The sequence below is a fragment of the Cupressus sempervirens genome, chromosome 2 (genome assembly GCF_028749045.1).
Source record: "Cupressus sempervirens isolate cs-2001-9-10 chromosome 2, ASM2874904v1, whole genome shotgun sequence".
In the NCBI taxonomy this organism is placed as follows: Eukaryota; Viridiplantae; Streptophyta; class Pinopsida; order Cupressales; family Cupressaceae; genus Cupressus; species Cupressus sempervirens.
The window spans coordinates 643,236,500-643,257,235 of NC_143119.1; the positions used below are offsets into that span (position 1 = coordinate 643,236,500).

Genomic DNA, 20,736 nt, shown 5'->3' on the forward strand with positions numbered 1-20,736 from the left:
AATTCCTATCCATGAAAAAATAGAAAAGTAGTATTCTAAATTTTCAAAAAATTAAAAATAATAATAAACAATAATATATTTGGAACAGGCTAATCTCCATCCAAAATGCACTAAAGTCAAAACAAAGTCAAACCTTTTTTTTTTCCCAGATTCATGAAAATGTAATGATTTTTTTCCAATTCTTTTGTTGTTTCCGACTGCAAACTATGTAGATCATGAAGATCAAATGCTGAGATTTTGAGAAAAAATCCATGATGTTTTCAATTTTTTGAAAGTTGGTCAATTGTATAGTTTGGATGGAGGATACCTGCATCCAATATTATGTTCATGCAAACATAATAGAATGATATGTTTGCACGAACATGTTTGTGCTAACATAATTGCAATACATGTTCGCGCTAACATAATTTTACGGTGATTTACGGTTTAAAACCCCCGTTATCCATTTTTACTGTTCATTTTTACGGTGTGGTATATTTTTTTTTGACATTGAAGCTAACATACTAGAGTGCTGAGTGAGTTGCATCATTTTGTGTCATTTTCCTCCAAATTTTGGTTGTTGCACTATTTTGGGTATGTTTATATGTGATTATTTGAATTTTTGAATGTTTTAAATGTTTTCAAAGAATATTTTCATGTTAATTTAATATTTTTATTGTTTATTAATGTTAGTTAATTATATTGATTTTTTATTTATATTTTTTTTTGTATTTGTTAATTATATATTAATGTTTTTTTTTTATTGATAAACGGCCAAGGCCTTGGATCATATATTAAAATAAAGGAAAATTAAAAGATACAATATATTACTCCATTCAAATAGACACTGGTAGGAAAGAATGAAGAAGAAAACCTCTAGTCTAGCCCGGGACTTATGTCCTATATTATTACATTTTCATAGGGGCATACCCCAGATCTCATAAATTACATGAATTTACATAACATTACATAAAAATACACCTAGGCATTCCCATGGAAATTTATCTCAGAGTAGTTTCCATCTGTCTAAAAGTGGAAGGATCCAATATCAGATACCTGTCTAGAAAAGCTTTCTTTATGAAACCAGGATTGTTAGTAGACAAATGAAAATAATTTCAATAAAAACATATATATTATCCTTATAAAACCTAGTATTATTATTAAGCAGTCTAATTATCATAATCTTATTATAGTCCATTAATCATATTAATTAATTAATTGATCCTTTGCTTAAACTAAGTTGGAGATATTGATCTTACTCGAGTGTTCTAAGAACAACGAATTAAGACAAAGACCAGTAATCTTAAAACCCTTATAAGTCAAGGTTCGAGCTTTAATATCTGTCTATTCAGTCTTCACATTAACCAAATTCTACCTTATATTCATTCTTGAATGTTGTCAATGACTAAAAATGCTAGCACCTCAGATCTATCAAAACAGTCGAAATTAAGGTCTACATACAATGGAATAAATATAATTTCTGATCACGAGATTACTCCATTGATATATTGAAATCAATATCCTGTCACTGAGGGAGATCTTACTACGAATCCCCTGTTCTGTGAAATTTGGATTATCAATTTAGTGATCAGAGATAGATTATCAGACCGAGAAGGAAGCTCGGGTATTCACCATGTTTAAAATATAAAAATAACCAAGTGCCAATGTTCATCATAATTACCATAATTACAGATTTCATAATCTTCCTGACATATCTTCATACCTTGTTAAGAATTAACGAAACTTCCCATCCATTGTAATCTGGTTGAAGCAGGTAACATGAAGTCTACCACATTATATACTGACCCGATGACCTTGAATCAAATAGGGAACGAAAAATAGAGTCTTGACTCCAGGGAGCAAAACAGAGAATGGCGCTCTGAAGAGATTCTGGGACACACCATCAAGGTTCCCGTCTATACAAGTAAAGATCAAATTCCTTTGTTTACTTTAAAAGAAAAGATACCATTTCTTGTTGACACATCCCATATTTGTTATGAAACTACCACTACCAGAGCTATCCTTAAATAGATATTGCTGTACCCAGCCACTATATTTCTTAAATCTCTTCCTTAAATAGTCTAATAATGCAGGGCTAAAAATCCAGTCCCTACAATACACCAAACCACTTGGAAATATATTTCTATTATTAGCTATTAACATTACAATACTCTATTGTCATAGATTTACAATACAATACTCTATGTTGCAATAACAGAGATAGACATAACACCTTGTGTTATACAGAAATTAGAACCCTATGCAAACCTGTAGGCCTACTATATCAGCCCTGTTAATCTAGGTACAAAACAACATTCTAATGCTGGTAACCAAAAACTTGTAGATAGATTCTACTATTTCCATGAGACCATAATCACCTTTGGAACTAATTCTGGATCATCCATGCCCACGTTAGGAGGGAGTACATAATTGACTCTGTGTCTGCTCAATTTTTTCGCATTGAGGATGCAGAACTCCAAGGCATTGAGGTCATTGAACACTACTCCCAAGCTCATATAGGATTTAAACATATTGATATAATTGACCACCCACTCTAGATTCTCTTCAATCCTAACCCCACGCCAACACAGAAGGAAATTAACACTTGCTTCCATTCATGGCCATTCCCTAAAAAAGGCCAGATTATCCCTAACCATTAGACACTGACATCGAGGGGCAGTCCTTAACTCCTCCGCACCTAGGGGAAGGCCCATGTATTTCTCAGGGTAAGGGATTCTTCCCTTGTCATCAATACTGAGAACAACCTTCTCTAACCCTCGCCTCCAGACAGGATTGAAAATGTCTACACAGAGCCTAAAAATCTCTTCTCTATCAATCTTTGCCCTTACCATCACCCCAATGAAAGATCCAATTATCGAACTGTTGGTTCTCCAGGTCGCCCTATAGTCAAAAGCATCTTCTCCTATCGCCCTACTCACGAAAAACCGCGTCATATCATCTGCATTTCTCAGGAGACGACTCCATCTTTCTAGTTTTACCTTCTCAAGAAAGGCCATCATCCTAATCTCTATCGCATGATAGACATTCACATTAGTTTCCATCGTAGTGACAAGCAATCCCACAGAGGCAGAAAAATTCTTTCACTCTCAATCAGTGATCCTGCTCAAAACTTCATTTTCATTTAACAAAGGAAACCCATCATTATTCGGCCTATCCTATGTGACCCTTAAACAATAATAAAAGCTTTGGTTTGGCAATGACCTCAGCTACTCACTTTTAACATTGAGTATCTAATCACATATTGCAGAACCTTTACTACATGAGCCTAATGGAAAATTCCAAACTCCCTCTAGCCTAATCTCATAATCATAACTTCTTATGATATCTTCTTGGATTCTAAATTCGTAGTAATAGTGATTAACACGATCTTAAACTGGAGGATAGTTGGAAAGCATGAAACAGCAAGACCAAAGAAATGGTAAGTTTAGGATAAAGACCAATTTGGTAGATAATCTCTATATCTTATCAAATGAGATATGCCTTATGCGATTCTCACTGAGTATAGTCCCTATACTAAATCAGACCGCCACCTTATAGTATGAAAAAAGTTCCTAAAGGGGAACTATAATGATATAGTTCGGGGCTTCTCCTCCGAACCTGCATTGAGAACTCTGATCTAGAAGACTTTAAATGGGAAATATATCTCAGGTTAATATTATGAATAGCAATAAAGTACCATACTAATAGTATCTTATACATTTATATGTGTATATATATGTATATATTTGAATATATGAGAGAATATATATGAAAATCTCTCTAGGAACTACAAAGGAGGAGGAGACTCTAAGTTATATATCAAGAGCGATTCTCCATCAGCACCCTTGTTAGCAAGTCTGTCAGCCATCACATTGCCTTCTTGGTAAATGTGGTTGATTAAGCCATCCTCAAAATTTTCCAATGATAGGAACACTTCTTGGAGTTTTGAATTCAAGGCCCAATCAGGAATTTTTTTTAACCTGATGGCATTAAGGACTACTTGAGAGTCACCTTCGATGATGATTTTAGATAGACCTAAATTATGACAAAGTTGTAGACCTTTCTCCAATGCTTCAAATTCTGTCGCGTTATTTGAAACTGGAGGAAGAGGAGAGGCTAACTTTTCTATCCACCGACTATCCTCATCATTGATGATACAACCTACACCAGCTATACCGGGATTCCCTCTCGCACCACCATCAAAATTTAGTTTATGCCATCCTGGGTGAGGAGGAGCCCATTTGCAGTTGGCCCTTGCCTCCTTATTGCTGGTTGCATATACTAGTGGAGGGTTGATTAGATTGGACCATTTTTTCTTCATTATTCCATCCCAAAATGAGAAAGAGCCTTCTTCATGAGAGGATTTCCTTAGATTAGCATTCATAACTTCAATTATAGATACTTTGAGTTTTAACAGAAAATTGTCCAAATTTCACTCTTTATTTTTGAAAATTCGATGATTTCTTTCTTTCCATAGTTCCCATACCACTAGGGATGGGAAAATATTCCAAAGTTTTCTATATACCCCACAAACCATATGTGTGGGCCAGGAAATAAGGAGCCCCTTAAGGGAATTCTAAAAGGGGGTTGACCACTTAAGTCAGGATTTAATCCATTCCCAACAATTTTGAGCAAAAGGGCAATTGAGAAAGAGATGGTCTACATCTTCATTTCTCTGTTTACACATGACACACCAATTAGGACCCATGATACCAAATCTAGCTAATCTGTCCACAGTCAGTACTCTATTATGAAGGGCAATCCATAAAAAGAAACCTGCCTTGGGTAGGCAAGCTAGATCCCAACACAATTTTAAAGGGATCTCCACATGGTTCCACTCCTGTGAATGAATAATAGATTGATACCCAAGCTTCACACTGTAAATTCCATCCTTTGATCCAGCCCATATGAGACTATCCGACCTTTCAGATTGTTTAATTTTCCTATTCGAGATGATCTTTTCAAAGGCTGCAACTGAATCCAGCTCAAGTTCTAAATCATCTATAGAGTGCCATCTCCATCGCAATTCCTCATTCGACATCTCTTTAACTTCATAATATTTAACCTTACTACCCCACAATGATTTCAACTTAGTTATGAGGTTCTCTAAGTTGGGGGATGAATGAATAGGGGGTTGCCCATCCCAAGAATCTTCCTAGAATAAGGCTTTATTCCCTACCGCCACATCCCAAGTTAGATATTTGCTAATAATCCTCCGACATTTTGACATGAAATTCCAACACTCCGACCCTTTAGGTAAATTTTCTATCCTGAACACCAATTCCGAGTCCGTTGGATCGAGATATTTATAATATAGAATTTTGGCCCATTTATGTTCATTTTCTTGGTATAACCTCCATACAAGTTTAGCTCCTAAAGCCTCGTTTTTCCATTGCGGTTTCTTAATTCCTAAACCCCCACATTCCTTGGGTTTACATAAATTGTCCCACTTAATAAGAGCAAGTTTCTTGTCATTTTCTTTATTTTTCCACAAGAAACTTCTAAGTTTTGATTCAAAATTCCTGGACATCCAATTATTGAGAGGAAGGCATGCCATGGGAAAAATTGGAGTGGCTGAAAGGACCGCTCAGATCTTGGTAATCTTCCCAGCCTTAGAGAGCCACTTATTCTTCCCGCTACCAATCCGCTTATCCACCTTATCGATCGTGTCCATCCAAACTTTGGTGTACCTTGAGTTCTTTTCTAGGGAGATACCCAAATATTTGCATGGGAACATTCCCTTTTTGTAACCCATAATTCCACATATCCTATTTTCCATTTCAAGAGAGGTATTCAAGAAGAAAATTTTGAATTTTTCTTTATTAACCTTCTGACCTGATGCATCCATGTATTGCTGAATTATGCTTTTAATACCCATAGCCTCTTGGATGGAGCTCTTGCCAGATAAAATGGTGTCATCTACATATTGTTGATGTGTAATATTAGGGAGATTCCTGGTAACAAAAATACCAGAGATCCTCCTTTCCAAATAAGCGGAGGAGACTGCTCTCCCAAATGCTTCAGCCATTAGGATGAAGAGAGAGGGAGATAGTGGGTCTCCCTGCCTAATACCCCTGGAAATTTCAAAAAAACCTTCTAATGTCCCATTAATGAGAACCAAAATCTTTAGAGTAGAAATAAACTTAAATATTAGGTTTACCCATTGATGAGAAAAACCAAACGCTTCTAAGACTTTACAGAGAAAACGCCAATCAACCATATCATAAGCCTTTTGTATGTCTAATTTCATAAACATACATGCTTCTTTATCTATGATAGCCGAGTGGAGGACTTCCTGAATTATGATTATACCATCCAAAATAGATCTTCCTGGAAAAAAACCTGTCTGTTCTTCATAAATCAATTTTGGCATGAAAACCTTGAGTCTATTAACTATAACTTTTGAAAATATTTTATATATAGTGTTGCATAGGGCTATAGGATGGAAGTCTCCAGGATGTTCCGGACAATCCTTCTTAGGGATAAGTGTGAAGAAGGAATAGTTGATTTCTGCCAGCAAGGATCCACCATTCCTTGACGCTTCAATTGCTCTCCATAAATCTTCCCCTAGTATATCCCAACATTTTTGAAAAAAGAAGGCTTGAAACCCGTCAGGTCCTGGAGATTTATCTGGACTCATATTAAAGACCACATTCCTTACCTCTTCCAGAGTTATTGGTCTATTTAGATTTTTGTTGTCTTCTGCAGTGACCACTTTTGGAATAAATTTGAGCATTCAGGACTGTGCCTCCCTATTAGACCCTTCATAATTATTAAGTAAAGTCTGATAATGAGACACTATTGTGTCTGCTATTTCTAGTGGATTTTCTGTGTGAAAACCTTCTGGAGTCGAGATACTAGTAATTTTCTTTAGAGATCAGTTCTGAATAGTTGAATTATGAAAGAACTTTGTGTTCCGATCACCCTCATCCAATCATTTCTCTCTAGGATTTTGTCTCGAGAAGGTTTCTTCTTTGGATAAAATAACTTCCTGTTTCATGAGGAGTTCTTTTTCTAAAGTGTATTTCTCATAATTCATACCATATTTTATAATTTCCTGATTCAGGTTTTTCAATTTTTCTTCAGTTTCCAGTTTTTCTTTAAAAATATTGTTGAAGTGTTCTCTGTTCCACCTCAAAATATTTTCTTTCAGTAATTTGAGTTTGGAAATGAAAATGAACATTTTGGACCTAGCGAAATTTGCTTGAGTCCACCATGTCTTAACCAATTCCAGAAATCTCGAATCTTGAAACCACATCTTCTCACACTTAAAAGAATTTTTGGGTGGTTTAGTAGGTTCTGACATTTCCAAACAAACAGGAAAATGATCTGATCTTGCAAAGGGTAGAATGGAGGATTGAAATTCCTTATTATAGGAAGATAGATTACCTACAGTAAAGAATCTATCTAAATTTTCCGCAATATAATCATTATCCTTTCTTCTATTATTCCACATAAATATTCCATTACTTGATGGAATTTCTAATAAACTAAGTTTGTCAATCCATATTTTGAATTCTATGGATGAGAGCGATAGATGTTTAGTACCCCCTACTTTCTCATCTTAACTCAAAATTGTATTAAAATCACCTCCTAATATAATCGGGCTATCTTTGTGCTTTGAAATAACCATACTTAATTCATCCCAAACAGTTTTTTTCCCTATTATACTGTTAGGACCATACACATTGATAAGAATGAATTTCATATATGATTTTAGACTCTGTATCCTAACACACAGCCAATTATTATTATTTACTAGATATGTTAAAGTTACTTTCCTTGAGTTCCAAATAATTCCTAAGTCACCCGAAGCACCTATTGCCTCTATGAAGTTTGAATCCCACAACCCCAACATCTTACTAAATTTAACTCCTTCCTTATTAAGTTTTGTTCTTGAATTAATATTATTTCTGAATTAAAGTTTTTTAAATATTGTTTAAATAACCTTTTTTTGCTAGGGGCATTAAGACTCCTAGCATTCCAAGATGTTATCCTCATACTGCTTTAGGAAGGTACTTCCCCTTCCCTATGTTAAGAAGCTCGTCAATTTTCCTCTATTCTCTGGCTAGGCCTTCAGTTTCATGTAGTTCCTTCAGTGATCTCCTACCCCTTTTTCCTTTGGGTTTTCCATAATTAGGAAAGGTTAGACCTTCCTGATTCATTTGTATACCTAGCTCTTGCTAAAAAATACCCAGTTCTTGTTCTGTTAATGCAAAGCCTTCCTCTGTTTTGTCAAACTCTTCCATTTCCAATTCCTTGCAAATCTGATTCCCAAGACTATCCTCCTCAAATTCTTTATCCTCTATTTCTGTCGACTCTCCCATGTTTGTCCTGTCCACTTCCTAATTGCCTTTTGATTTAATCCCACTCTGTTTGTCTTGCTTCATTACACTTTCCTCCATCTGGATCTCTATAATATCCCTTTGGAGATCCTCAGCTGTATAATCATCTCCTCCCAGTTTGATAATTTTTTGGATCATCTCTTCTTTTTGAGGAGTAGTACTCTTATCTAGGTTATCAAAGTTAAAGACCTGAATAAGTTCTTCTGCTAACTGGTCAAGACTGTTATCTTCAAACTTTGACACTCCAATTTCTGGTATAGATTCTAAATCTTCATTTAAAAAGTGTTGAAGGACTTTTACAATAGAGACTTCTGGGCTCGTGCCATCAATCCATGTTTGTGACTGAACCTCCATTGGGGTGAACGGTGAGGAGGGTTGTCCATTTGGAGTTTGCAAAAATTTGGAAGTTCTTTTGTTTCCTTCAAGTCGCGGATTGGTTAACTCTGCTTCAGGGAATATATCAGTATTCAGCTGCTGAGATTCGTGTTTTTTTGTTCTTGAAACTGCTTTTTCCATCCTACCCTTGGGTGAAGAGAAAAGCATATTATTTTCTACTTCACCTATGTCTTGATGATTCACTAATTCTATAGTTCTATTTTGTATCTCTCCTTGTCATTCATTTTCCTTCCTCTCATCAAGCTCCTTTTGATACTTATGAAAAGAGGACCCCTTTATAGTATCTGTTTCCCATTGACTCTTTTCATTTCCATCTTCCATATTATAGCTTCCTTTGTGCTCTGTAGGAACCTTTTGTATTTCTGTGTCTTGCTCTAAATTTTGGTTTATGATCTTTGTGGACATTGTAACACTCCTCACTGGGAAATCTTTGTCTCCAATTACCAATTGTTTTGTTGAGGGATTAGATTTACAAATCTCCTTGTCATGTTCAACTGCAACATTTTTCTTTTTCCATTTTTGTCTTTTTGAGTGAGTTCTATCCAAACCCAATTCTGTATCCTCTTTCGGAATAGACACTATAATAGATTTAAGTCTTCTATTGTTAGGTAAAACCTTGTCTGAAGCTTTTGTAACTGTCCTTTCTTTCTAATTAGCCTGATTTTGGAATGCTGTAGGTGAGATCTGTTCTTCCAGTGTTTTGTTCTTCATTGCTCTCAACCAAGAAAATTGACTGCTGATATCTGAGGTAAGGGGAAGGATCTTGGGCATGATTTTATGAAAATAATCAAACCTTAATATGTCAACTATTCTCTCTTTATATGTCTGAAACTTGATGTCATAAGATGTTTTACTAGTTATAATTTTTTTATTAAATTCCAATGGATGATTAAGCTTAACACTGATTAACACCTTAACATTGTTACAACAGTAGAAAGAAGCATTAATGCCTCTGACCTCTCCTACCTCCAACCCTATGGATTTAATAATGTCTTCATGACAAAGCTCTAGAGGGAGGGATGGTAGAACAAACCAAGATGGCATCTTGCAATCTATATTTTCTAATTTAAAATTATGTGACCAATCTATAAATTTAACATAGTGACCATTAAAAAAACATTCAGATAATAATAAAAACTCTTTTTTGATAAACTCATCTAAGCATTGTAAACATAGTGTGCTATCTGAGAAAGTGGAAATACTTACTTGGTTCTCGCAATACTCCTCCAGCCAATCAAGTAACAGAAGGAAATCATCCTGTGGACCATTCCATAAAGCAAAAAGGCCTCCCTTTAAGCATTTATCCCATGCAGATTCGATAGCTTTGCTTGAAATTTTGATAGGTTCCTCCTTTGTGTAACACATAGATGACCTAGGAGATGGGCTAGGGTTCACAGGTTTTGATGAATTATGGATTCGACGATGAGGGGGGATATAAGATCCTAGAGAAGCAGATTTAGGCGATAAACTTTCTGCCTGGGATAAAAATGGTTGATATGGATCCGAAACTATAGCCTTGTATTTCTTTGGGTGGGCATATCTTGTTAAGTTAAAGATGCGAATTTGATTGTCCAGTTGATCTACCATAAAGAACTGGTGAATCAAATACTTTTTTACCTCCGAGCGGATTAGAGAGTTCTGCGGAAGAGGATTTTGGACACAATTCCTATGATCTTTATTTCCTCTATTATGTCACTGGCTGCGAGGTTCCTCTGCATCGTTTTAAAATATTTCAAACCTATTCGCTGTGTTTATTGAATATCGCTTATCAAATGTACTTTGTGATTTCTTCTGTTACCAATTCGTGACATCCATTGTTGAAGTCTTTTGCCAAATCGACCTGAGGCCTCTTGAGTTTGCATGTTTTTGCAGGAGTTTCCTTCGAGACTTCGCAGGTAAGGAAGGGATCGACATTTTTGCAAATTTTCGCAGAATATTATATATTAATGTTATTAGAAAATACATTAGAAAATATTAGAAAAACATTGGAAATTTTAAAAAAGAATGTTAAAAAAAAAGGTAGTTTAGAATATTAGAAAAATATTACGAGACAAATTTAGAAAAATATTAGTCTTACTAGAAAAACATTAGGAAAAGCATTAGAAAATACTAAAAAAATATTAGTTTAGAAAATTAGAAAATATTAAAAAAAATATTATTATAGAATATTAGAAAATATTACAAAAATTAAAAAAATATTAATCACTAATATTAGAAAAATGTTAGGCAAAAGCCTACAACACAACAGTAACTTGCGAGCCTCTCATGTGGGAGGTCTTGGGTTTGAATATACCTTCGTTTCACATATAATAATAATTAATTCCAACAAATAATAATAATAAATCTAGGCTTCGATTGTTTACCGATAAAAATAAAAATAAATAAATAAATAAATATATATATATTAGAAAAATATTAGTATAACATTATGAAATAAATTTAGAAAAATATTAGAAAAAATAATAGAAAATAATAGAAAATAATAGAAAAATATTAGAAAATATTAAAAAATTATTAGTCTAGAATATTAGAAAATATTAGAAAAACATAATAAAATATTAAAAATTCTTATTCTAGAATATTAAAAATTATTAATTTAAGATTAGAAAATAAATTCAAAAAAATAGTATTTAACATTTGAAAACACAAAATAAGAAGTTAAAAAGTCTAACCCTAAACCTAACCCTATATATAACCCTTGTTCTTATCCTAACACTAACCCTAAGCCAAACCCTAACTCTAACTCTAGCTCAAACTCAAACTCAAACCCTAACTCAAAGCCTAAACTTATCGCTAATCTAACCCTAACCCAAAGTCAAACCCTAATCTAACCCTAACCCTAACATTAGTCTAGAATATTAGAAAATATTAGAAAAGCATAAGAAAATATTTTTAAAAAATATTCTAGAATATTAGATAATTATTAATTTAAGATTAGGAAAAAAATAGTAGTTAACATTAGAAAACACAAAATAACTAGTTAAAAATTCTAACCCTAACCCTATATATAACCCTTGTTCTAATCTTAACCCTAACCCTAAGCCAAACCCTAACTCAAACTCTAACTCAAACCCTAACTCAAACCCTAATCTAACCCTAACCCTAACCCTAACCCTAATCTAACCCTAACCCAAACTCAAACCCTAATCAACTCCTAACCCAAACTGAAACCCTAATCTAACCCCAACTCAAACTCAAACTCAAACCCTAATCTAACCCTAACCCTAACATTAGTCTAGAATATTAGAAAATACTAGAAAAACATATAAAAATATTAAAAAAATATTATTCTAGAATATTAGAAAATTATTAATTTGAGATTAGGAAAAAAATTTAGAAAAAAATAGTATTTAACATTAGAAAACACAATAATAAGTTAAAAATTCTAACCCTAACCCTAACCCTATATATAACCCTTGTTCTAATCTTAACCCTAACCTTAAGCCAACCCCTAACTCTAGCTTTGGCTCAAACTCAAACTCAAACCCTAATCTAACCCTAACCCTAATCTTACCCTAACCCAAACTCAAATCCTAATCTAACCCTAATCCTAATCGTAATCTAATCTCTAATTCCACTCGTAACCCTAACCCTAGTTCACCCTATATATAACCCAAGTAGTTTTGTAACCTTAATTATAAAGTTGTAATTACAAAATAATAACCCTAATTTGCTAACCCAAACTTTAACTATACCCTTATTGTTAACCCTAGAACTCTAATTCTAATTCTTAACCCTAACCCTAAGCCAAACCCTAACACTAACTAACTCAAACTCAAACTCAAACCCTAACTCTATTCCTAATCTAATCGTAATCTAACCCTAATATAACCCTAACCCTAATCTAACCCTAACTCAAGCTCAAACCCTAATCTAACCCTAACCCCAACTCTTATTCCAACCCTAACCCTAACTCAAATTCTTACTCAAACTCAAACCCTAACTAGATAACCTTTTAATTCTAACCCTAACCCTAACCCTAACCCTAGTTCAAGCTATATATAACCTAGGTAGTTTTGTAACCCTAATTATAAAGTTGTAATTACATAATAATAACCCTAATTTGCTAACCCAAACTTTAACAATACTCCTATTGTTAACCCTAGAACTCTAATTCTAAATCTTAACCCTAACGTTAAGCTAAATCCTTACTCTAACTCTAGCTCTAACTCTAACTCAAACCCTAACTCAAACCCTAATCTAACCTTAACCCTAACCCTAACCCTAATCTAACCCCAACTCAAACTCAAACCCTAATCTAACCCTAACCCTAACTCTAATTCTAACTCAAAATCAAACCCTAAATAGATAACCCTTTAATTCTAACCCTAACCCTAACCCTAATCCTAACTCTATCTCTAATCATAACCCCATCTGTAATTCTACCCCTAATCCTAACCCTAGTTCACCCTATATCTAACCCTAACCCTAACTCTAACTATCTCTAACTCAAACTCAAACCCTAACTCAAACCCTAATCTAACCCTAACCCAAACTCTAACCCTAATCTAACCCTAACTCAAATTCAAACCCTAATCTAACCCTAACCCTAACTCTAACTCTATCTCTAACCCTAACTTTATCTCTAACCCTAACCCTAATTCTAATTCTACCCATAACCCTAACCCTAATGGGCTATATATAACCCTAATTCTAACTCTAATTCTAACTCTAACTCAAACCCTAACTCAAGCCCTAATCTAACTCAAGCCCTAACTCTAACCCCAATCTAACTCAAACAACAATCTTAACGAGCTCTCTTTCTCATGTATGATATATTGATGTGTAGATTAGATGATGTACGATTTGTATCTTTTAAATATAAACTTGTGTACTAGAATACATGTATGTATATGTGTATTTACAATATATATTAGCTCGATCATTATAGATATGACTTCACACAATTAGCTCATTCATCAGCCTGAGGGTAATGAGGCTCTTGCTGTGACTCCTACTAGTGTGGCTCCTATTGTGGCTTATGGTGCAGTTCATAGTGCTACTCGTAGTGCCATTCATGGTGGGGCTCATGGTGCGGCTCCTGTTGCAAGTCCTAGTGTGGATCCTACTGTAGGTCCTGGTGCGGCTCTTGGTGCAACACCTCCATGCATTGATATTGATGCACTATTTTCATTTGCAGAGCAAGAGGTTATTAGATTAGAGTAGTCTATAGTGTCCTTTGATGATGGTTTATATAGAGACATCTATGTGACCATATGTAGTAGTTTACAAGATCTGACTGCTAGATTTAAAGAACATCATTCATTTACCCCTAATGTATTAGCTGCCATATCTAGGGAGCTGAGAGATGAGATTTCAAGAGATGCATCTTTTGATGATGTCAAGAGGGTGTCCCCAAATATGTCATCAAACAAGATTTGTTTCCATCATATGAGGGTACCCAGGGCAGGGTGAGGGACTATCGAGTGACACATTGCATAGATCTTGTTGTCACTAGTATGATCTATCCTTGTTTCTTAGTTGCGCATGGTCATTATCCTAATAACGAGAAAATACCTCTTTATTTTGCATAGCAGTTGTACGCTAAGTTTTGCGTGGGGCTCAACGTCAACTACTTAGATATTCCAGATTATTGTGGATAGGGGCATGGTCGAATCGCAGATCATGACCAATATCGTAGTGCACAACGTCTGCCACCTCTAGATGTCAAACAGTTCATTAGGCAAAGACTTCCTCCAATGACTCCAACACTAGCTCCTATTGCCAATAGAGTTGTGATTACTTCCCAGAGGGGAGCAGTTAACAATATTGGACACATTGTATTTGCAACTGCCAATATCACATCTAACTCTCTTGGTTGCTATATTCACGCTTGACGAAGTCATCTAGGTTGAGCATCTTCAGAGGCATCTAGTAGCACTTTAGGCACCTCCCTTGATGGGGCATATAGAGTTGTTTGACTATTAGTACCAGGTGATGTTTGTGCTCTTTGTGGACAACACACACATATGAATCTAGTGCTATATTTTTTGAAGGACCTGTTGTAGGGTATCAGTTATATTTCTGATACATAGGGGACACCAGTTCACTCAGTGATGGAAACCAGTAGACTACATTAGAGCCCCATAGTTTCACAGGCACAGACCACACTAGTGACATTCACCACACAACATAGCTAACAACATTTTGCACCAGGCTCACGACACTCTACAGATGGCTTGGGCATACAAGTTAGAGATGTCAAGATCACAGCTGAGGGCCTTGATGATTTTCATAAGTAGTTACAAGGGCTATCTGAGATTGATAAAAGTCAGAGCATGAGATTTTCATCATACATGGACATGTTATTCCTACTCGACATAGATTCTACACCATTACCCAACCAGTTACACAAACTACTTCACTCATCATTACTAGCAGTTGGAAATTGTGGCGTTGAGGGTGCTTTAGGAGATTATTGCGCTAAGGGTGCTTCAATAGGTGTTAGAGCTTTAAGAGAATATTGACACTAGTACTAGAGGTGCATCGATAGATGATATGACGAAGTCTGATGATCATCCTTTAGCTCCTGAGACCTAGGTACATATATAATATTTTTAAATTTAAATATATGAAATTTAAAAATAGTTCAGATAGATATTAAAAATTTATAATAAATTAAATAAAATTGTGCAGCCACAGGTCGCCAACCACATTATTACATCTAGTGTTGGGTTAGGGCATGTACATCAGAGAGAGGATTCTACTGAGACACCCAGTAGTGCTTAGGTACAAGTTTTAAATAATTTGTAAAGTTATTTATGTTTCAAACTACATGCGCTCATATTCATGTACACATGTGTGTGTGTGTGTGTGTGTGTGTGTGTGTGTGTGTGTGTATAGTTCTAATGTATATATATTTGTAAGGCTTGATTGTTGTGCCTTGGCCATAAGATGTACCGAGGGTCATTCTGTTCGTATGCATCTCGAGGGGTCCCTCCAGTTATACTAGATTTATGTATATTTTGATTTGCATTTATATATTCAAGACTTTGTATACATGTTTACCTAATCTAGAGACTTACATACATGTATTTTAGTACCTTGATGACATGTACATTTCACTATTTATTTTACTATTTAGTACTGCAGTAATTGGATGACATGTATTTCACTATTTATATTTTATGAATACATGTTTATTCGAGACTTACATGCATTTTTTGTTCATACAATTTGCATACATGCATTTCAATATAGATATTAGATCTAGATGTTCATTCTTAAGACGTACATGTATATTTTTGTATTTTAGCAGAACATTCTTCATGAATTAGGTTATAGATTTTAAACTTTAGATTTGTTTGTGATCATTATAAAATAATCAAATTAACTTCTCTTAACCTACTTCAATAGTTAAATATGAAGAAGTTCCAAATTGATCTATGAACCTAATTTATAATTTAGAAAAAATAATAATAATATAGGGTGGTTGAATTGAATTCATTACTTGTTTTTTTAATTACATCTAATTAATTTCGTATTGTTATCATCACTAGCTTATTTTCAAACTATGTGCCCATTTTATCTAAGTGGTTGAATTATTTTTCATGCCAAGTATATAAATATAGGTGCTTAAAACTACTAAATTAATCCAAATGAGTTAGATTATAGATTTAAAACATTATATTTATTTGTAATCATTATAAAATAATCAAGTTAATTTCTCTTCACCTAATTCAATAGTTGAATATTTAGAAGTTCCCATTAGATATATCAAGTCAAACAACTTTAAATTAATTCAAATTATTATAAAATAAATTTTAAGAAGAAGTAATAGATAAGATAATATTATTAAATTAATATAACATCTATCCTTTATAATTGTTAAATCAATTAGTAGGACTAAAGATACATATTTGTTTTATGTGGATAAAAATATGGCAGTAGGTAAGCCAATACATTATTTTATAAAACTTTTACAACATATAATATTCTTAAAAACCTTCATCCATGGTAATTAATATTATTAAAATTTATACATTTAAAGGTCCTAAATTGGATATATCAATCCAAACAACTTTAAATTTATTCAAATTATTATAAAATAAATCTTAAGAAGTAATAGATAAGATAATATTATTAAATTAATATAACATTCATCCCTTATAATTGTTAAATCAATTAGGACTAAAGATACATATTTGTTTTATGTGGATACAAATATGCTAGTAGGTAAGCCAGTACATTATTGTTATTTTTTTAACAAAATATAATATTCTTAAAAACTATCATCCATGGTAATTAATATTATTAAAATGTATACATTTTAAGGTCCTGAAATTTGATATATCAAGGCAAACAACTTTAAATTAGTTCAAATTAATATAAAATAAATGTTAAGAAGAACTAATATCTATAAGATAATATTATTAAATTAATATAACATTTGTAACACCCCGCTTGGGAACCCAAAAGAAATAAACCTAATATGTTATAAAGTTTACTGAACTATTTTTTTAATAAAAGTTTTAAACAACTTCAAAGTAACAATGATGCGGAATATACATACATATCAAGAACACATAATCAACTACAAATACAGTTTCAATTCCTCAAGAGTTCCTTCACGTCGAGTCACATTTAAGAAAGTTTTATTAATAAGTTTAAGTCTCTTGATTACAATGTCCATAATCATAAAATGAATAAACACATACATAGTCATACAAGCAAATGCATAAGTACAACTAATAATATGAAAGCACATCTAATAAATAACATCCATTGCACATGTCATTAGGGTATGTGAAAATAGATAAAAGTATATCAATATACAATACAATATCCCATAGGATCTCAAAACACATGATACATAAATACATCAAATAAATAAAAGTCTTCAAGATAAGAGAAAGAATGATAATGGTACCACTGTATCAAGAAGCATCCAACATCTGTCAATCTGAGGGGGACCCAAATGGTAAGAATACACTACCTCCCGACCGTGTGGTCACCTAATCAAGCTCCCACTCCTATCGTGCATGAGAGATAATGTATGATCCACATACAGATAATCAAATTATAAAATAATCCTAGGCAAAGAATCCTAATAGCCAAAACTACATCAAGGGTAACACAACTACTCTAGAAGAAGAGATAATCAAAATTGAAAGGGCACTCATTCCAATACTAACATCTCATACCAAGTCAACATACAAATACCAAGACAAAAAATATACAACCACTACAAAATCAATGTCAAGTGTCACAAGCACAATGACCAACAAATAAAAATTGTTGTCAATAAAAGTAAACTACCAATCACTAACTCCAACAATAAAAACACCACCAATAAATAACTCATTATTCATTAATAAAAGTCAATTGTCAACAATAAATGACATCTAATCAATGAGTAACAACTCATAATAAATACACCATCAAAAGTAATATCTAACAAATACACCACTAGAGGCAAATATTAAAAAATTATGAAGGAGACTCAGGCTACAAATTATGGAATGTCATCACATGAGCCAACTCTAAGGTTACCCTGGCAGTCTCTCAGGACCCCGACCCCCTAGTGACTCTATGCAAAACCAACTAGAATACCCTCTTGTGATGATGAGAAAACTAGTCATTACCTCTCAAGGTATCATCTCCATCTCATCTTTAGTCTATACAAGCACTCAAGGCATGGATGAGGAAAAATCTCTAACTTATTTTTTTTAATGTATCTCAAGGAAAAGGGCTAGGCAAGATATTTTAATTACTATATTATCACTTGTTACACAACTTACAATGAGTTACCCTGGTAGCCACTTTGGGCCCCAACCCCCATTACAAGCCACTCCCATAGACATACACCTAGACTACCTTCTTAAAATTCACAAACCACAATAGTGCCCCATACCACAAAAAGTAATATTGATTGAATTTGGTTCCGTAACAGGCAACTCAAAAAAATAACATTGGTTCTTGAAACCTAAGTTCTCATAAATGTTCAATAGCATAAAGCTCATAAAACATAAATCTCAATTCAAATCATAAAATTTATTATGACATCTAGTCAAATAATCATAAAATAAATCTCAAAAATGCTTCTAGTGCACATCCTAACTTGGCCAACTAAACAACCCACAAAGAAAAACCATTATGAAAATAAACATCACAAGACTATAAATAGAATATTAGAAAACACATAGTTTTTAAGCACATGATTTAATTCCACCAATTTCTCTTGTTTAGTTTGGATCATAAGTATGTGTTTAGAAATAAAGGAAGAATATACATGTTAATATAAATTGTTATGCTAATATACTAATTTAAAACAATAAGTATTTAAATATCCAATCTTTTTGTGCATATAAAATATTATACAATATTATCATATTATTAATTTTAATAATTTTAATAACACACACACACACACACACACACACACACACACACACACACATATTTCAATTTCTAAAATATTAATATGATTTCTATTTAAGTCTAATATTAATATTTACTTTTCTTTTAATTCATAATGCAACTAGAGATAGAATTATAAATTTAATTTAATTATTTATAATTTTTCTCATAAAGTCAAATAGTTGTTAACTAAATGATTACAAAATAAACTCTACCACAACTTCTCTTAAAATATAATAAAATTCTAAATATTTATTTATTAACTCCCCTCTTGCATTAATAATTATAAAATTATTTATATGCAACTAAGAGTTTGACTAGACTTAAATAATCACTAATACTAACATTCACTTTATACTATCGCATATCTTTGATATCTCAAATCATGCAAGCATACTATACTTAGTTTTCTATTTTTAACATATTTATTTTCACATGCATGTAACCATAGTATACTTAGCTTCTATTTTTAGAATATTTGTTTTCACATGTATATAACCTTACTATACTTAGCTTTCTATTTTTAGCATATTTGTTTTCACATGCATGTAATCATACTATACTTAGTTTCTATTTTTAGCATATTTGTTTTCACATACATGCATAAGTTTAGTTACAACATATTTTCTCTCAATTAATCTTTTTTCTTTTTTTCTAATAAATTTTGCAATTAAATTATTTTAGATATAAGAATAATATATCTATATTTAGAAAATTCATGATAATCTCATGTTTCTAATGACAAATTTAATGTTGAAACCCTAATTGTAAAATTTAATATTTTCTTCTAATTTCCATAATCAAATATTCCCTATATTATCTAAAGGGGTTTAAAAGAATATAGTCCAAATAATTTTCTAAAGTTTTTCTATAATTTTCCTCAATCAAGTTTTCTTGATTAATAAGTTTTCCTTTTTGAAAATCTACAACATAATTTTTTATTCAACAATTATTACAGTAAATTAATAAGTAATATGCAAACACCTAGGAAGACACGAAGTAGACAAATCTTTCAATAAAATTTTACAATGGGTTTACAAATCCTACCTCAAAACCACAGCTAAAATTTGAGACAATCTGTAAATGTATGCAAATCCCAAACTCTCCAAAACTCTCAACAATTATTTTTTATCCAATTTTGAATTTTGTTCTTCAAAACCTATGCAATTGCAAATGAGCTCTAGATCTCTGATAAAGAGTTCTCCCCTAAATTGGGGCTCTGATTATGCAATCATGAGAGGGAACTCACTGATCAATTATTGTTTATCACTTTATTACCTTTTACCTTTTCATGCACAACTCTTTTAGATATTTAATTACAAAATATCTTAATTTAAACTATTAGCTTTCTCTCTTTAATTAATTTTTGAAGTGTTTTTAATAATATATTTATTAATTTAATTAATAACATTATTTGAAGTTTATTATTAAAATAAAACTCCTAAATAATTATCCTTAAATTAAATAAATATAACTACGTCACAATTGGAACTATAACTTTATCTTTAAATTTTATTCTTTTATATTTTATTTTCCTCTAATTTATTAATTAGTGCAAACACTAATTAAAGCATAGTTTATTATTTAAATTAATAATAATTATCAAAGCTCATTGTTTAAATGCAAATCTAATTTAATTATTATTAAATAAATAATT

At 32.6% G+C, this 20,736-nt stretch overlaps 1 protein-coding gene across 1 annotated transcript; it reads right to left on the reverse strand.

Annotated features, from left to right (window-relative positions):
- Positions 1-4,579: 4,579 nt before the first annotated feature.
- Positions 4,580-5,020, reverse strand: LOC149575017 (uncharacterized). Its single transcript, XM_089815987.1, has one exon. The coding sequence runs from the start codon at positions 5,018-5,020 to the stop codon at positions 4,580-4,582; it is 441 nt and encodes a 146-aa protein (XP_089672113.1).
- Positions 5,021-20,736: the final 15,716 nt, after the last annotated feature.

What these genes read in the sequence shown, in the direction of transcription:
- LOC149575017 (XM_089815987.1), bottom strand. Translation starts at nt 5,020, where the DNA reads ATGTCGAATGAGGAATTGCGATGGAGATGGCACTCTATAGATGATTTA.